Below are 18,763 nucleotides of genomic sequence, written 5' to 3' on the forward strand. Positions count from 1 at the left end.
GGAGGGCTGACCGGGATGACGAGGCGAAAAGCGGGTGGTGGCACACCGCGCGCACTGCGTAAATTTAGGGGTGCTGATTACTACCTTTTTCCGGAAGAGTTGGACAGAGCGCCTGGCGGCGGGTGATTCAGTTGGTTAGGTGGATCAAATTAACCAGAAGATTTTCAACTCAGATTCACACTTCCTGTGGAGACAGGCCCTAAAAGAGCTGGCGAAGGTGTTTGTAAACAATAACAGGGCAATTCAAAGGTCGCCGCTGACGGTGAAAGCAGTGGGGGGTTAGGGAAGAGGCTCCAGGGGAAGCAGTCTTCTCTTCGCCGGGGGAGGAGGGGCTGGTAGGATCCAAGATAGGCAGGTGTGGACACCTTTGCGGTCTTCCTTCCCTTGAATACACACATACAGACACACGCACGCGCGCGCGCGCATCACCCCCCAAGCCCTCTCCCGCAGCAACACCCAGAACCCCTCAGCGACACGCGATTGCCCATCTCCCGGCGTCGTCCCGCCGACAGGGAAGAAGGAGTGAGTGGAAGGCCGGACGCAGTTGGGGGGCGGTAACGGCCGAGGGGATTAATTCTTCTCCCGCAGCCCTGAAGGCAAAGCGTGGCTGTGGCGTGGGGAGAGGCGCAGTGCGTCCTGGAGGGCCCTGGGCCGCGCGGGAACGGAGCTCTGGGGCCGGGCGCCTGGCCCGCAGCGCCGCCTCCCGGGAGGAAGGCGGGGGCCGGGAGGAGGGAGCCGGAGGAGGCGGAGGGCGGAGGAGGGCGGCGCGCTGAGAGGTTATTTGTGGTTCGCTTTGATCCCGAGGGGGAACCTGAAACTCTCACATTCCTGGCATAGCAGCCGCCTCCGGCGCGGGCCGACCCTGGGGCTGCGCGCTGGGGCCCGAGCGGCCAGAGCGTCGGCGCCACCGCCTAGTGCACACCTCCGCCGCCGAGCTGAGCTGAGCTGAGCGGAGCTGGGCCGGGTCGTCGGGTCTGACTGCGCCAAGCACCCGGGGGCCGCCAGCGGTAAGGAAGGCCGCTCGGCGCTTCGGGGAGAGCTCGGGTCGGGAGAGACGCGTCCAGCCGAAGCCAGAGCCCCCGCGCAGCCCGCTCTTTTCTGGGAGCGGGAGCCCGGCGCTCTAAGCGTCCTCGGGATGCAGTGCGCCCTTTCCAGGAAGCCGCGGGGGCTACCCGGGACCATTCCTCGCTGAGGGCGCTCCGCAATGCGCCTGGGTCGGGGGCTCTAGCTGGCGCGGGGTCCCCTGGGGCTGGGAGAGGGGGCAGCCTCTGGGGAGAGCGTTGTCATGTGTTTTGGGCCGTGGGTTGAAGACAGCGGCGCAGAAAAGGGCAGGAGACGCCGCTTAGAGTTCAAGTTGGGCCCTGGGGCTGATCTGGTTGGTTAGGTGGGGATTACAGGTGTCTTTGCCCCCAACTAGTCCAAGAATTCCTCTTTGTCTTCCTTGGAAAATCCTCTCTGGAGCCACTGACTGGCTCTCACTTAGAAAGAATGCAGCCGGCCGTCCAGCCCGGTGACGTCAGCGTTGGAGCATTTGGAAAACAAAGAGGGCTCGGGAGGCTGGGAGGGAGGCGGACCCGCGACGCTTAAAGAACTCCGTGGGCCTCCGGCTACCCTCCCCTGCTCGCTCTAGGTGCACCGGCGGCCTCCAGGTGTTCGTGGTCGGCTTGGAGTCTGGGTAGGGCGGGATCCCTGGCTGGGGTGCAATCTGACTTAGGGACCGTCGCTTGGGTTCCTTAGGCGAGCGTGAGCCCCGGAGGGAGCCGGAGTTGCGTGCTTACTTAGGAAGGGGGTGGGGGTTCAGAGAACCAGGAGCGCTGGTGCAGCAAAGGTGCACGGCCCGGGTCGTGGTCGCAGATTTTAGTAAGGCCTCAGCTGAAGGGATGTGCATCTGAGGCGTCTGACGGGGACAGATTCGGATGAGAGGCCCCGGAAGTGTTCCCTGCTCCCAGGCACACCGCTGGCGGAGAGGAGACCAGGAATCTGTCCAGAAAGCTCTGCATTCCCCGGTCTTTCTCAGCAGGTTTCAGCCCAGACTGATTACTTTAGGAAATGCCCCGCAGATGAAACCTTGGGGCGAATTGATTCCAGTTTGTTTTGCCTCTGGTAACTCTGGAGTCTTGCATCTCCAGCCTCCTGTGTGTAGGGAGAAGGGGCCGCATGGTGGGGTGCCAAGAAGGATGGGTACAGAGATGCCTTCCAGACTCCACTCCCTCTCCTCATTTCTGGGCAGCCAGGAGGAAGGAGCGGATTGGGAATGGCTGCTCTGCCAACCTACCAAGCCCAAATAGCAGCAGGGCACTGGGGCTAGTTCTGTGGCGGAGGAGGCGCCACGTTCTGCCTGCTCCCCTCCCCCCATACACAAGGACCTATGGAGATATGGTTTTGTTTGGTTTTCCCTGAATCTAGTTTGGAGGTTTGTGTTGGAGGAGGCTGTGGGAAGGAAGCCAGGTGAGGTGGGCGGTCTTCCAGGACATGAGCCACTGAGAGCCCAAGCTCAGAAGAGAATATCTTCCTCAGGAGATAGGATCTCCCTGCATTTGAGGCTTCCAGGCCCCAGCCCCAGGTCCCTGCAACCAAGAGCCTCTCCCTTGCTCGCTTACGTCTCCAATTGGCTCAAATGGGTGTTACTGGTATCAAAATGCTGAGTGCCCATCCCCTATGTGGCATAGGACCGTTGAGGTCTTTTCCAATGTAGCAAGTGCGTGTGTCTGTGTGTAAGGGGGACGGTCATAAAATCAAAGACAGGGTGCTACCCTTTCTTTTTCCTGGAGCATCCATGCAGTTGCTGTCAGCACACAGACTGTGTGACTTACCCGCACACCTGGATGAGTGGCACCTTTTTGCCTCAGTTCACAAAACCATGGTCCTACTGTAGCTTCTCTTCTTTCATCGCATATTCAGCAAACCAGCATTTTTTCCTTTCTCCTGTTCACCTTGCAGAGTAACTGCCAAGGTCATCCCATGACAGGGAGGGCTCAGCATGGTAAAGGGTGGCGAGTTAACTGCTAAGACTAGGGCTTAAGCATGCAACATTCTAGAGGGAGCTTGGGGCAGTTTGCCCAAGGCTTTTACTAGGCTGGACTCGTTCTTTACCACCTGCCAATAAACTGGGCCCCTGTCCATCCCTAGACTGGCCTGCTCAGTGGTTATGGCTGAACTACCCCTGCTCTGGAGTCTCTCATCAGCCTTTTCAATGGGAAGCAGACTGCAGGAGGCTGGGGTTCCTGGGTGATTGATTACCCACTAGGTTACTGTGTCTTTTTCTTTAGACACAGTAAAGATGCAGCTATGCCTCCATACTAAGTGTGAATATGATGGTATGGCAACCCTTTGCTAAGGATTCACAGCGCACCAGGAGCTCAGCAGCCATTGCCTCATTTAATTCCATGAGCAGGCATTATTCCTTACATTTTTCTGATGGAGAAACGGAGGCTCAGAGGTTAGGCAACCTGCCTTAATGAGTAGGCGGCAGCATTGGCAGTTGAACCCAGCCTTGCGTGACCCTCCATAGCCTTGCTCTTTGCCATTCTGCTTTGGACCAGAGTGTAATGGAAAGTCTCCCTGTTCCTCTCCCAGGTACTCCCACTGATTGCTCTTCTTTCTCTTCTCTCGGGTGCCCTAGGGCCAGGTGCCACCGGCCACTGTTCAGGCAGGGGTGTGCAAGCCAAGGAAGCATGAGGACTCTGGAAGACTCCTCGGGGACAGTCCTGCACCGCCTCATCCAGGAGCAGCTGCGCTATGGCAACCTGACTGAGACACGCACACTGCTGGCCATCCAACAGCAGGCCCTGCGGGGTGGGGCTGGGGCTGGGAGCACAGGGAGCCCCCAGGCCTCCGTGGAGCTCTTGGTACCCGAGGACACTCAGGTGCTACAGCAGGCCACAAGGCAGGAGCCCCAGGGCCAGGAGCACCAGGGCGGTGAGACCCACCTGGCAGAGAACACCCTCTACCGGCTGTGCGCACAGCCCAGCAAGGGTGAGGAGCTACCCACCTATGAAGAAGCTAAAGCCCATTCGCAGTACTATGCGGCCCAGCAGGCAGGGCCCCGGCCACACGTAGGGGACCGGGATCCCCGAGGGGCCTCCGGAGGCAATCGGAGCCAGGATGAGGCGCTGCGGGAGCTGAGGCACGGGCACGTGCGCTCCCTGAGTGAACGGCTCCTGCAGCTGTCCCTGGAGAGGAATGGTGCCCGGGCCCCCAGCCACATGAGCTCCTCCCACAGCTTCCCACAGCTGGCCCGCAATCAGCAGGGGCCCCCACCCAGAGGCCCTCCTGCCGAGGGCCCAGAGCCCCGTGGACCTCCGCCTCAGTACCCACACGTTGTGCTGGCTCATGAGACCGCCACTGCTGTCACCGACCCACGGTACCGCACCCGCGGGAGCCCACACTTCCAGCATGCTGAAGTCAGGTAACTGCCCACCCTGCTCTTTCAAGCTCTTGACCTTCTTCCAGTGTAGTTCTCCCCAGGGTGGGGAGCCTCCAGACAGCAGCACCTTGTGTCAGGGCTGGCCAGCCCCAGAGGAAGGCTGTTGATACCTGCCTCCTTTCCAAGAAGGAGGGGCTGATGCCTGGAGGAAAGTAGGACTTAGCCAAGGTCACATGAGAACTTAGTGGCATCTTTTGCTTTAATTTGGAGATGGATACCATTGTGTAATTAGCTGTAGCGGTCAAATAACTAAGGTTCCCAGAGGGTACAAGTTACAGCAGGGGGTTAAAGGTTAGGTTTTCAAAAGAACTTGCTAAAGACAAGGGTTGGGAATCATCGCCAAACTGTTTCCAAGCTAAGTGGCAAGAAAGTGGGACCTCCTTCTCTGGAGACTCTTAAGACCAAGTGGACAGTTTGCTTTCTGTGATTAATGGAGGGCATTCCTAACTGGAGGCAGGAAGGACCAGATGGCCTCCTTAAAGACCTCTCTGTGTCCTACACCAGGGCAGGAGCCACCCTGTCACTACCATTCATTTCCTTTCATGTTTTCCCACATGCTCCAGGTGGCTGGAGCCTGTAGCAGGAGAGGACATGGGGTCCGGGCAAGCCCCTTTCTGTGGAGCCTTGGAAAGGGCTGCTGGGGGATGTAGAACTTGATTCTGAAGCCTTTAGAGGATGTGATTTGGCTTACTTCTTTAAGAAGGCCCCTCAGGCTGCATGTAGGGAATGGATTCTAAGGAGCAAGAATGGAAGCAGGAGACCAGGAGGAGGCAGAAAGCCCAGCTTGCAGAAATACTGGTTCCTAGAAATGAGGCTCTGCCCCAGGCTTCTGACTTGGCCCAGCACCTTCTGAGAAGCTGACACACACCCTTCATGTTACACACTCTGCATCTCCCCCGCCGATGGTGGTCCAGGAAACCCCTGAATCTGCAGACTCCTTTCCTCTGGAGCCTCAAGGTCGAAGTCTTGTTCTCTTCATTCTTGCTGAGTCTTCATTTAGTCACCCACTTTCCCACCGCTTGGTCTTTTCCTGGGATAGATGCCTTTCCTTGCTCTCGAGAAATGAGTGACGCCATGGTGTTGGTATGGGGGAAGTAGAGGACGGAACCCCATGGGTTTTCTCCAGCCTCCACCTCTCGCGTCCCCATCTTATCTCCTTTCTCAGGGCTTGGTCAGGGAGAGTTTCGGAAGCTGAGTCGTGGGTTTCTAGTTTTGGAGCAGCCTTATTGAGCCCTGTCAGGAAAAGATAATATCGTGGAAAGGAAGTAGACCGCAGGAGAACAAAAAAGGGAGGGAGGGGGAGGGGCAACACGGGGAGGGGGGGCCGGAGAGCAAGTGTGAAGGGAAAGGAGACTATTCTTCCTCAGAGCTAAGTCATCCTCAAAGAATGCCAGTTGTGTCTGCCTAGCCCAGTGCAGGGGGAAGAAAGTTTGTGAAGCAACCCTGAGAATGCCACATTTAGCAGTGCAGGGAGAGTTTGGACATTCCAGTGGAGACCCTCTGCTCAGCTCTCACTAGGAGCTCTAGCTTAGGCAGTAAGAGAAGCAGATCTGCCTGTCCTTTCGTTTCAGCTGATCAGAGAAGGCTTAATCGTTGGGAACTAGGGGCAGGGACTTTACTTTCAGCCTAGGGTCCTAAGAGGAGCCGGGGAGGAAGGGCATGAGTGCTGAGGGGATGGACCCAGAAGTGGAATTCAGCTCTCATGTAGCTTCTGGGGCCTGGAAAATTCCTGGTGTAACTGAGGAAGTCTGTTCTTTTATACCTGGAGTCACAAGGCCCCAGCAAGTCTCTGTGACCAGCTTCCACCCCCACCTCCACGGGGTTCTGAGGAGAATGTTGCACCATTGCTAGAGGCCAGTAAAACATTGTCCCTAAACTCAGGATATTGCGGTAGTCCAGAGGTGGCCCCATCTAGTGCGTGGGTTACATTTACTCTACGAAGACAATAGGCTGCAGTTGTCAGTAGGAGAGGTAGAGGATGTGCCACCATTGTGGATCATGTGCTGTAGGCCCAGCACTTGCCAGGCTTTGTGTTGCCTGGTGAGCCCCGTGAGGCTGGAGATCCTCACCCTCATGATTTAGCAGAGGCATGCTGGCACCCTGGGGATTTGAATGCCTGTTTTGTCAGACTTTGGAGCTCAGACTCTTACCCTGACATCTATCTCACCACTCTGCCCTTAGCCACAGTATTCTAAAAATGTTTCTGTGAAGGGTGATGGGACCCAAAATAGGAGGGAGAAAATGTGGATGTGCTACACTGGCAGGTGCTAGTGTAAGAGGCTTATAACAGACAGAGGGGTAGCTGCTGAGGCTCAGCCACCAAGTGGCCCAGGGGCCTGGAAGACTGTGTGCTCAAGTCATGATTGACGTGGCCTCCAGACCCAAAAAGAACCTTGTATGGATTAGAAAGGTCAAGTGTGCCTTGTTTAAGATGCCTTATTTAAGTACTGGTTGCTTACCAGGACCAGGACTACTCAGGCTGGTCCCCAGGGCCTTGACCACATAAGGCTGGGCATGAAATAAGCATCCTGATGTTAACCCCCTCTAGCCCCATTCCCTTGGCCCTTGAGGGTCTTAGGTAGACACTGTGTGGAAAAGGCCTCCTCCATTATGCCAGGAGGGCTGGGCCCACTCAGGGTTGCTCAGCGGTGGGAACCATGGGGGTCTATACAGTCTCTGAACACTGTCTCTTCTGTTCCCCAGGATCCTGCAGGCCCAGGTGCCCCCTGTGTTCCTCCAGCAACAACAGCAGTACCAGTACCTACAGCCGGCCCAGGAGCACCCCCTGCCACCACATCCAGCTGCTCTCAGCCATGGCGCCCTAGGCTCCCTCAGTCCACCTGAAGTGGAGGGGCCAGCAAGCAGCCAGGCGTCTTCAGCCACCTCGGGCAGCGCCCACCTGGCCCAGATGGAGACTGTGCTGAGGGAGAATGCCAGGCTGCAGAGGGACAATGAGAGGCTGCAGAGGGAGCTGGAGAGCTCAGCAGAGAAGGCTGGCCGCATTGAGAAGGTAGGCCTTGCTGGGACCTCAGAGGGGCAAGGGGGAGCTGGCCCCCACCCCCTCATGCTTCCTATGCCCTCCCTCGCCAACTCTAGACAGCTGGGGAGCAGCCGCAAGGCTGGCAGAGCAGGCCTGGAGTGTGAGCAGTTGCTGGCCAGTAGTGATTAGAAAGAGCCCATTCACCAGCTCCCTGCACACCCTTCCCCTGCACACACCCCCTCCTGCGGACACCTCCCACAGAGAGCCCTTTGTGTCCCCCACACAACAGTAAGTCTGTTCTAGGCTGGCCCTGGCCGAAGAGAAAGCCCCTCCTCTTGGAAAAAACGAGCTACTTATTGGAATCACAGGCCAGCTCAGAGCACGTGCAGAACCTGCCAGCAGCCAAGTGGGAGGGGCAGTGGGGGTAGGCTGGCCCTCTGCAGTGGATGGTGATGGCTAGAGGAGGAAATACTCCAGGCAGAGGCAGTTCAGGCTGGGGTCTGGTGCCCTGTTCCTCAGTGAAGGTTTACCAGCCGTGCATTCAGCTTTGACAGGTGGCCTCAGGCCTCCTGTGACTGTCCTGTGGAGTCCGAGGTAGCTCAAACCCCGGGACATGGCTGGAGTCTTTTTGTGCCCCCTCCTGGTCCACTGTGCTCAGATTCTCAGTAGGAACTGGACAAAAGTAAAATGCATCTTTCCGGGTGTTGGGTGCAGGAAAGCTGTGTTAAGTCACTTGAGGCAGCCACTTCCAGAATACCTGGCCCTGGGTTCACTCAGCATCTGGACCTTGGCACAATTGATGGGACCCTCGCTTGCTGGTTCTTGTAGTCTGATTCATATCTGGAGGCCACAAGCTTCTGACCATCCCACTATAGCCACCTGGATATTTTGCTGTTGCTTTTTATTCTCTCCTCTCTCACCCTTCCTGATGGAGAGTAGCAGAGCAGCCTGGGCCTGTGGAGGGGACCTTGATTGCTACCCACTCGCAGGGATCTCTCCCCTTCCTTCACCTCTTCTGTCTGCCTCTTTCTTGCAGCTGGAAAGTGAAATCCAGCGGCTCTCTGAGGCCCACGAGAGCCTGACCAGAGCCTCTTCCAAGCGGGAGGCCCTGGAGAAGACCATGCGGAACAAAATGGACAGTGAAATGAGGAGGCTGCAGGACTTCAACAGGGATCTCAGAGGTGAGGGAGGTCACCCAGGTGAGGGACCTGGGTGGGGAGCGTCTCTGGAGGGCTTGATCCCTCTGTTCCAGGGAGACATTCAGAATCTCTGCTGTCTGCAAAAATAAGTGTAAACTGGCTTGGAGGGAACCAGGCTGCAACTCGTAGGGGGCCACCTTGACAGAAGGATGCTTGTCTCTGTTCTATGCCTTGGAGCCTCTTGGGGGGCCCCCATCTATGTGGCTCAGTGCTCTCTCCTCATTAGGCCCTCAGCACGCCTGGGGGCTTCCCTGTCAGCCCATCCCCAGTTTGGACAGCGCAGCCCCACAGACAGGAGGACCCCAAGGGACACCCGGGCAGGTAGTTTCACCTGATACTGAAACATCTTTCCTGAAAATATTTTTTCCTTCATTTGAAACAGAGAGATTGGAATCTGCAAACCGTCGCCTGGCGACCAAGACACAGGAGGCCCAGGCAGGCAGTCAGGACATGGTGGCCAAGCTGCTTGCTCAAAGTGAGTAGGGGTCACATGCAGATGCCTGGACAGATGTGTGGGTGGCGAGACCACAGCAGTGACTGTGGACAGGGAGGATTGGCCCTCCTGCTTATGAAAGCAATGCTTTGAGCATAGGATTACTAGATGCCTACTATGCACCCAGCACTGGACTGGACTGGCTGGGAGGGGTGGCCTCCAAAGAATAAGATCTGGTTCCATATTTATTGGAGAGATCAGTGGATACAAGAGGGACAGCTGGGGTGCAGTGATTTGCTGAGCTGTGGTGCTGTGTCAGTACAGTACAGTATCCTGCAGGATTGAAGGTGTAGGGAGCAGGGGGGAGGCCAGATCGCCCTGGAGGCAAGTAAGAAGAGAGAGAAGGAATGTGAGTTTCCTCAGGAAGTTCCAGACAGCAGAAAGGTTGGGGGTGCCTGGTTGGAATGTGAGAAGCTGGGGTGCATGATGCAACTGGGCCATAACAAGGTGTCCAAGTGGAGGTACCTGCAGATGACCAAAAATGGGTTCCTCGAGCTTAACCAGCAGGTGCAGTCTAAGGAAGGGGTTTGGGAAGCTACTCTAATGGGTGGTGGAAGGCTTCTTGAAGAGAGTGGATGAGTTCACCATTGACTAGCCTTTTCAATCAGTGATTTATTTGTTCTTTAGGAGAACCATGCTAAGCACCTATCATGTATCTGGCAGAGGGTGGGAGCAGGCCCTGGAAGGTACAGCGGCAGGAAAGTCAAGAGAGAGAGGTTGAGCTTGAGAAAGGAGCAGGGCCTTCTAACCACAGATTCAAGGGAACAAGGGTGTCTGTGGCCCTGGAGATTAGTGACTGAGAAGTCTCCACTGGCCTGAGAGAGAGACTGAGAAGTCTCCACTGGCCTGAGAGAGAGGCTCTGGGAATGGCACGGGAATGGCTCAGGTGGAGGTGCCTGGAGTGGGAGAGACAAAGGAAGCCCTGAACACCTGGAAGAAGCTCGAGCAATCCGAAGTTCCTATTGTGCTATTGTGCATTTGCAGAGAAATGGAATGGGGGTGGCTGGTGTCCCAGGTGAGGGTGGCTTTGAGGAAGCCTACTGTGTGTGTGAATGGCCTGGATAGTAGGGGGTGTCCAGAAATGGAGAAATGGCTTGAGGACTGAGCTCTGGCTGGCAGCACCTCCCTCCTCAAGGAAGGCTCAGAGCCCTGGCCGGGGCTGCCCTGGACAGCGAATGGGAGAACACGACACTGACCGGATTGGGGGGTGGGGGTGGGCAGGAAGTAGGATAGGCTGTACTGAGCAGATTGAGGTGGCAATGGAGGTGATGATGCTGGGGGAGGGCGGGAAAGGAGCAGCCCTTCGTGTAGCCCTTGGGAGCTTGGGCGGAGGGGTTGCTGGCTGTTGTCAGAATGGGGGCCTCCTGCAGGAGGGCAGGCTTTGGGGGCGCGGCGCCACAGAAAGGAAGTAGCCAGGCAGGTTTCTGGGAGCCAGCAGAAGAGGGGCGGGGGGCGGGGGGCGGGGGGAGGCCGGCCCGGAGGCGTTTCCGCTCCCCAGAGAGCAAGCGCCAGGCTGTTCTTGGCTCCTCGCTGGAGCCATTAATCTCACAGCCGCGGGTGACCTGGATGCCTGGCATTCCAGAGCCGGGCTGTTCCGCTCTGGGCCCGCCCCCCCGCCGCCGCTCCCTCTGGGACAAAGGGAGAAGGCCCAAGCCGGTGGGGGCCAAGCCCATAGCTTTCTCCCGGGCTGAAGGCGCATCCCCCCCCACCCCTACTGCGCAGCTCGCTCTGCCTTCCTGCGCGCCCTTGGCACCCTCCCATTCTCCCGGCTCCTCTTCCACCCGGGCCCATGGGCTCTCCTCCCCAAACAGTTTCATCCTGGTGACTGAGGATGGCCAAGGCTGAGGCCTCTTCAGCCCCTGCCAGGGCCTTAGAGGTTGTGCAAGGCAGCAGGAAGCTGCCAGAAACAGAAGACTAGGTCCCCCCACTCCACCCCAAGGGCTGAGGAAAGCCAAGCAGCTTTTCCTTGTTCCTTGATACCTATGGAGAAAACACAAAACTCCAGGGAAAATGTCTCTAGTTGACCTCACTTTTTTTCTGGGGTCAGTCAACAACTAGGAGGAAAGCGTGATTATTGTCACCAATGCCACCCGCTTTTCATACAGACAGATCTGGCTGCTCTGGTCTGTGTCTCCCTGGGGATCTGGCTTTGAGTCCTGAGGCCTCACTTTCCGAGTTCTGTCCCTGTTAGACATTTGCTTCTTGCTGGAGACTCGGGTTCTGGGGTTCTAAGATGGGGCAGCCATGGTCAGACTGGATGAGAGGCTGCTGCCCACAAGCTCTGTGAGCTGTAGGCTCTGTGAACACATGCAGGAGGGGGTCATTGTTTCTAGGCCCAAATCCCCAGTCTCCTCTCTCTGCCAGCCCCTCCACCACACTCATGAGATGCCAAGTCAACAGTCAACCCACTGTGGATGCCTCCACTTCAGTATTATTGAGTTTCCTCATCTTTTTTCTCCACACCAAAGAGTGAGGCCAGCCTGGGCCCAGCCTTCAAAAATCCGGAGTGAGTCAGAACTGACCTGGGTTGACTGTGCCCTTCTCCTGCTTCAGGGCCCTGAGTAAATGAATCCTCCCTCTGCCTACCCAGGTCCCCAGCCTTAACTCTTCTATTCCAGAACCTGTATTGTCCCTTGTGATAGGTATTTAGCCACATGTGGCCCAAAGATTAGAACTAATTCAGATTGAATAAAAAGAAGAATTTCAGTTCCTTCCCCACACTTCAAGTGCTCAATAGCCATGAGTATCTAGTGACGACTGTACAGGTTAGCACAGTATAGAACAGGTTTATTACAGCAGAAAATTCCACTGTACTGTGATAGTGCTGCTCTAGGGACAGTGCCTTTGAGTTCATCAGGCAGGCCCTGGAGCCCACCCCCTTCTACTCTCCAGTAAGGCAGGCAGCCCACACACTCTTTGCGGGGCTAGCCTGGACTCCCAACGGGCAGGTGCATGGAAGGTAGATTTAAGCCTAGAGTATCAGCTAGAAGACTGCGTGGTCTGGCTTGGACCTTGCTTGGCTCTGCAATGCGGTGTGGGTCTCTGAGCAGAGTTCTCTTGGGGAAGGAACAAAGATGATTTAAAAATCAGCTTAGCTAGGACTTCAGCCACAAATCTTTGGACCATAGTCATTTTTATTGTGCCACAAAGGTTGCATTTCTTTATAAGCCTGGTCACCTACCCTCTCAGTGGTTCCCCCAGACCAGGGAAGGAAATGCAGCACTATTCTGGGGAGCCCTGGGTCCGCAGAATGTGTCCTGGAGCTCAGTCTGGGAGGCCTGTGGATATGAGGGGCACCCCACCACAGCCAGAGCAGCCTGGTCCTTTGGAGGCCAGGTTGACTCGGGTCCCCGCTTTAGCAGCACCATTCACCTGTGTTTCTTCCCCAATATGTTGGGGGTCACACATCCTACCTCGAGGGACCATTATGAAAGGCTATTATACAAAGATGTGTAAGTAAGTACCTGGCTCATGGTGCAACCAGTGATGCTTCTTCTCTTCCCTGTTCCTTCATTCTTTCGCTTGAATGATGGCCATGTCACAGTCCACCTGAGCCTTCTCATCTGGAAATAGGCATCACACTTCCTATCTGGCCAGTCTCTAGCGTCATTGTGCGAAATTGTGAATGTGGTTTGGAAATGGTGACACCTGGCACAAGTGGACAGTGTTTGGGGCTGCCCATGTCCCAGTAGAGAGGCAGCACAGCCCAGTTATTACTGCAAGGGCCCTGGTCCAGTGCTGTCATTTATTTGTGACTTAACCTGTTCCTCCTCCATAAAATGGTAATGGAAATACTGGCACCTAACTCCTAGGGTCGTTGAGGCCCAGCATGTGGTAGGCGCCCAGTGGGACGAGCTAGGGCGGTTGCCATCACAGACTGAGCCCCACACCTCCCTGCAGGCTATGAGCAGCAGCAGGAGCAGGAGAAGCTGGAGCGGGAGATGGCCCTGCTGCGCGGCGCCATCGAGGACCAGCGGCGGCGCGCAGAGCTGCTGGAGCAGGCTCTGAGCAACGCGCAGGGCCGGGCCGCACGAGCTGAGGAGGAGCTGCGCAAGAAGCAGGCCTACGTGGAGAAGGTGGAGCGGCTGCAGCAGGCCCTGGGGCAGCTGCAGGCGGCCTGTGAGAAGCGGGAGCTGCTGGAGCTACGTCTGCGGACACGCCTAGAGCAGGAACTCAAGGCCCTGCGTGCGCAGCAGGTGAGCTTAGAGACCTGTGGTGGCGGCAGAGGGAGGGCAGTATCTGAGGAGGCCGGTTCTGAAGGCCCAGGAGCCCCTGCCGAGATCCAGGTGGAGGCCTCCTTGGAAAGCGGGGATGATCTGTGTTCCTTGCCCCAGCTCCTGCCAGCCACCTTAGCAGAGGCTTTACCTCTTGGCCAGGTGCCGGTCTTGGGGACTCAAGACCTGGGCTTCCGTGCTCCACAGCAGCAGGGGTTGGCATCCTTGGTCTCTAGAGAAAGTAGCTCAGGAGCCTTGATGTGGAAGACTAGCCGGCTCTTACATGTCTCCCCAAGATGAAGAGGGCAGATGGTGACCCAGATCCTGAGTCTTTATGCTCGCTTTGGGCTGTGTTACTAACCCTGGTGTTTACAAACCAGATAGAGTTCTATCTCCACTCCCAACCTTACCCTTCACACAGAGGTAGGGTGACCAAATGTCCAGGACTGCCCAGGTGGGTCCTAATTTACGCCAGTTGTCGCAGTGTAATTATTAAGAGTACCCATTTCCCAGTTTGGAGGATACTTTCCGTGGTCCCCTATGCAAGGCAGGCCTGATCTTTCCTATACCCTTGGCCACAGGGGTGTGGGGAACCGTAGCACCTGCTTCATCTTTGGTGGCAGCAGGGTGCTGGGGTGGGTGTGCCGGGAAGGGCAGAACAAACCTGTGCATAGGTGAGAGTCCTCCTGTGGGCAAGGACCAGTGGCTGCCACGCCCCAGCCTCCGCCCTTGACCACAGTGCTCCCTTCTCTGCAGAGACAGGCAGGCACCCCCACAGGTGGCAATGGCAGTGGTGGGTCCCCGGAGCTCAGTGCCCGGCGGCTGTCGGAGCAACTGCGGGAGAAAGAGGAGCAGATCCTGGCACTGGAGGCTGATATGACCAAGTGGGAGCAGAAGTATTTGGAGGAGCGCGCCATGAGGCAGTTTGCCATGGACGCGGCTGCCACAGCTGCCGCCCAGCGTGACACCACTCTCATCCGACACTCCCCCCAGCCTTCGCCCAGCAGCAGCTTCAACGAGGGCCTGCTCACTGGCGGCCACAGGCATCAGGAGATGGAAAGCAGGTTGGGTCTTGGAGGCCACCGGGGGTGGGGGTGGGGGTGGGGGTGGCCCTGTCCAACCCCTGCCATGCCCTTAATCCCTGATAAACACTCCTCTCCCCATGAATGAGGCTCAGCAGTCTCTCATGCTTCTGGGCTGATTCCTGTGTGTTTGGCTCACCAGGCACCACACACATGTTCTCTCCCAGAGACTCCTTGGTCTGCCCGGGAGACCTTGGCTGTGGAGGTACTGGATGCTATCCAAGGCCCTGGCCTCTATCTGCTCCCCCCTCCCCCAGGAAATCAGAGAATAAGACTTTCCAAGTGAATCCACACCATGTACCACCCCAGAAGGAATGTGGACTGGGTCCCTGCCTTGGGGATAGCTAGTATTTTCTCTCCAAAAAAGATCTCAGAGGCCCTACAAGATTTCTGTTCAACCTATGTCTGACTCAAAAGCACAAGCACATCAACTGAGCCCATTTGATGGTCAGCAGCTCAGGGGTATTGCCCCGCGGGAGAGGGATTGTGCCATTGCTATCATCAGATGAATCCAACCCACCCCTTGACCTGCCTTTGCTGGCATAGGAAGGGCCCAGTGTCTCATGTGCTGGAGGTTTTCAGGGCTTCAGATTTCAGAACTGTGATGGCATTTCTAAACCCCGCCCCCCACCCCTGGTCCCTATTACAAGGACAAGAGAATACATCCTGGCTCCTCAGTGGGGAGGGCTTTTTGTCCAACTTTTATGAGGTGGAGGCCGCTGGATCTGTAGGTCTGACCATGTGAATGTGGCCTCTCACCCCTCAGGTTGAAGGTGCTCCATGCCCAGATCCTGGAGAAGGATGCAGTGATCAAGGTCCTTCAGCAGCGCTCCAGGAAAGACCCTGGAAAGGCCACCCAGGGCTCCCTGAGGCCCGCCAAGTCCGTGCCATCTGTCTTCGTGGCTGCAGCGGCAGGGAACCAGGGCTGGCAAGGTCTCTCTTCTAGTGAGCGGCAAGTGGATGCCCCTGCCCGGCTGGCTACAGGTGAGACGAAGCAGGTGGGGAGCACAGGTAGAAGAGTAGGTTGCTTTCAGGCCTTTGCTCCCAGAACTGAGGCTCAGAGGAGCCAGGGTTTCCTGACCCCTTGCCCAGGGGAGCCAGCTTACCGTCTGGCTCCAGTAACCACAGCTACGGCCACAGCTATCCTGCTGGTGTGAAGAGGCATGCTGTAGTCCCCATCCCCATAAATTCCATCACCGTGGATCCTGGCCACTTGCCATCTAAGCAAAAATAGGGCTTCCTGTGCAGATGTACCTTCCAGGCCAGCTCTTCCACTTCTTCATCTGAGCAGATGCCACAGAAATTCAAGAGTCCCTGATGCTTCTGAGATTTCATCTGCAAAGAAGGGTTCTGCTACTTAAAATGTTTGGAAACCAATGCAGCCGATAGTTATCCCCATTTGGAAACGGGAGCATTTAATCTTAATCGAAGTTCTTACAAATCAAGAGCAACCCATACCACCTCGCGCCCCCAGTTGGTACAGTTAACTTCAGGTGTTCTTCATGGGGCTACAACTCGTGGGCAAGGCAGTAACTCTCAACCTCCTTCCTCTCCAGCAGACAGGGCCCCTGAGGAGGAGCCAGTAGCCGCAGCTCCCCTCCCTGCCCATGCCAAACATGGGAGCAGAGATGGGAGTACCCAGACCGATGGTCCCCCGGACAGTGCTGCCGCTTGCCTGGAGCCCGACAGCCTCCTGGGGTACAGCGGTGGCCAGAGGACAGCCTCACTGGGTAAGTCCCTCTTCCCTGGGCTTCTGTGCCAGGCAGGGCTGAGGGCGCACTGGGGTGTGAACTGGAGCACCAGGCCCTTTTTTCCCAGACCCTTCGGGCTCATGGCCCACTCTGCAGGGGGAGCAGTGCACAATGATAGGCCGGCAGGGTGGATGTGAGGGCTGGTTGGATGTGTGAATAGAGGAACTGAAAAACCCTGATCACAGACAGATCCTGAGTTCAGAAAGAAAGCGCCTGTGTAGGGGGCACTTTGCCTCCTCTTTCGTAGTCTTCCTTACATATTTCATTACCAATCTAAATATCTAAGGTCATGGAGCTTGGCGAGTTACCTGACAACAATCTCAGGGTAGAAGAGTTTATTTAAAAAGAGTCCAAGACAGAGACATTTGAGAAGATGCCTTTTCAATTTTTTGCTTCCCTTTCACATTAGCCCTCGCATGCTTGCCTGTGCCTTGCCATCTCAGAAAACCACAGGCACAAAAAGAATGCTGCAGCCTCCTTCCCTGGGCCCCCCTCCCTCCGAGCCTCCAGGCAGTTTAAAGTTAGAAACAAATGTCATTGGACACTGATAGTCTGGATGGAGAGCTGGTGTGGGGGGTGGGGGCTGAGCCTTGTGTTTGGTTGGCCAAGTTAGAAGCACCTGGGCAGTTGAGGGGGGGGGAGTTGGTGAAGAAAGATCCTATCTTAAAAATGGGTGAGGATTTAGTGGTGCCTGGATGGCTCAGTCGATTAAGCATCTGACTTGGTTTCAGCTCAGGTCATGATCTTCCGGTTTGTGAGTTTGAGCCCCACATCGGGCTCTGTGCTAACAGCGGAGCCTGCTTGGGATACTGTGTCTCCTTCTCTCTTTGCCCCTCCCTGGCTCTGTCTGAAAATAAATAAAATTAAATTAAAATGAATGAATGAATGAATAAATAAATAAATAATTTTAAAAATGGGTCAGGATTTAAAAGAACAATCTTGTAACGCTCACTGGCGTTTGCCTGTGCTCTTGTCTCTCTCCAGACTCTGTCGCTACATCCAGAGTCCAGGACTTGTCAGACATGGTGGAGATACTGATCTGAAGGAGGTCGTGCCTGGGGACTCCGAACCATTCCCTGTCTCCTGCCCTCTGCCGCTGTCAGCCATTCCAGCAGCCCCTCCAACTGCTGCTGCCCCACTTTCCCCAACCAGGCACTCATTCCCATTGACCGTCTGGTGCCCGGGGCTTAGGAAGAATACTGTAGGGGTGAGGGGAGCTGTGAGAGCACCTGCACCCAGAAGACCCTGCTTCTCAGCCCCACATCCCTCCTGGGCCCATGCAGAATGAGGATTCCCAGGCTTACTGTTGGGGTAGCAACTGGAAGCCCAGAAGGGAGCTGAGCCCTCTCTGGACCCCCAGTTGGCACTCAGGCAGGGAGGGAGGGGATATCTTGGTGTGAGGGGCTGGTTGCCCCTGGACACCAGTAATAGGTCAGCTCTGCTGTTCCCCTGTGGCTGAGTGTGGTCCCTGCCAACCTCATCTGCTCCTCAGCTCCTCATTGCCTCCTGAAATCACGGAGACTTGGCATCTTTTGGGGACTATTGAGGGTGTTAATCCTGCAGAAGCTACAGCCTTGCCCCCTCACTCAGAGTGGGGAGGGGCCGTTTAAGTGGACTGGGATAAGCTGTGCAGATTGTATATATTCCCCTTTCTTGTGGAACAGAAGATTGAAGTGTGCCGCTTCAGATCTGTCCCCTCTCTGTTCCCCTGTCCCTGCTGCCACGGTTCCTGTAATTGCCAGCCAGCCTCCCAGCTCTCTCCCCTTCTCAAGTTCTTGGCCCATGGATTTTGATACTGGTTGATCCACATGATATTGCTGTCTTTTCTTCCACCTTAAGCCCTGTTTTAAATGCCCATGGACTCCTGTCACCAGCCTCTTGAAATGGCTCCACAGCTCCTGTCCCTGGGACGTCCTGTCAGTTTGGTTATGAACCCTGAGCCAGATGAAATGAGCCGTGGGGGCCTTCCCAGCTCTAATTCTCTTGACGGAAACTGGAGAAGTTGCCTTGTTCTCATCAGTCTTTGTTCCCACCTGGAGGGATTGGGAGTGGGAGTATGCTGGTGAAAACTAGTCAGTGAGCTACAAGATGCGACTCACATCGTCTTCTGAATGGAGCCCCCGTCACAAAATGGCAGTCGTGAGGCTGGCTCCTCAAGCTACCGGTGAGCAGCGCCCTGAAAAGCAGGGCCAGTGCTTTGGAATTAGAGCAAAGCATCCATGTAACAGCCTGCCAGCAGCAGTGACTTTGACTTCTGGTCTTACAGAGTCCCCTAGCTCAGTCCCAGGACCCATTGGTGGGTTTTAGTAGTTTGTCTTGACTGTTTTTAGTTCTCCTTGAATCTCTGTTTTTTTCCTTTACTGTTTTTAGGTTCGGTATGTGTCCTTTCATTCCCATGATTCCTCAAGTTTCCTTTTTAAACATTTGCATTTGCTGGACAATTGCATATTTTTTTACATCCCCCTACCCTTCTTTAAAGCTGAAAAATACATTTGGTTCATGTGCATTGTTTACAAAGCCAAAAGAAAAAAAGAGAAAAAAAGGCAAAAAAATATTGTGAAAGAAAAAAAAACAACTTAATATATTTTGGATTAATATTTGGTATTTCTTTTAAAGTA

At 55.7% G+C, this 18,763-nt stretch overlaps 1 protein-coding gene across 5 annotated transcripts; it reads left to right on the top strand.

Annotated features, from left to right (window-relative positions):
• The first annotated feature begins 201 nt into the window (after positions 1–201).
• On the top strand, positions 202–18,526 carry AMOTL2 (angiomotin like 2). 5 transcript variants are annotated; one of them, XM_042956033.1, is made up of 10 exons: positions 202–249; positions 3,623–4,408; positions 7,130–7,436; positions 8,443–8,587; positions 8,988–9,080; positions 12,999–13,294; positions 14,069–14,376; positions 15,161–15,378; positions 15,951–16,124; positions 17,130–18,526. In XM_042956033.1, the coding sequence occupies exons 2-10, from the start codon at positions 3,675–3,677 to the stop codon at positions 17,186–17,188; spliced, it is 2,334 nt and encodes a 777-aa protein (XP_042811967.1). In that variant the 5' UTR covers positions 202–249; positions 3,623–3,674; the 3' UTR covers positions 17,189–18,526. The 5 variants fall into 5 exon arrangements, with proteins under 5 accessions (XP_042811967.1, XP_042811964.1, XP_042811965.1 ...); XM_042956030.1 differs by lacking the exon at positions 202–249 and adding an exon at positions 786–1,007; XM_042956031.1 differs by lacking the exon at positions 202–249 and adding an exon at positions 786–1,007 and having other exon boundaries at positions 15,954–16,124.
• Positions 18,527–18,763: the final 237 nt, after the last annotated feature.

The sequence above is a fragment of the Panthera leo genome, chromosome C2 (assembly GCF_018350215.1).
Source record: "Panthera leo isolate Ple1 chromosome C2, P.leo_Ple1_pat1.1, whole genome shotgun sequence".
In the NCBI taxonomy this organism is placed as follows: Eukaryota; Metazoa; Chordata; class Mammalia; order Carnivora; family Felidae; genus Panthera; species Panthera leo.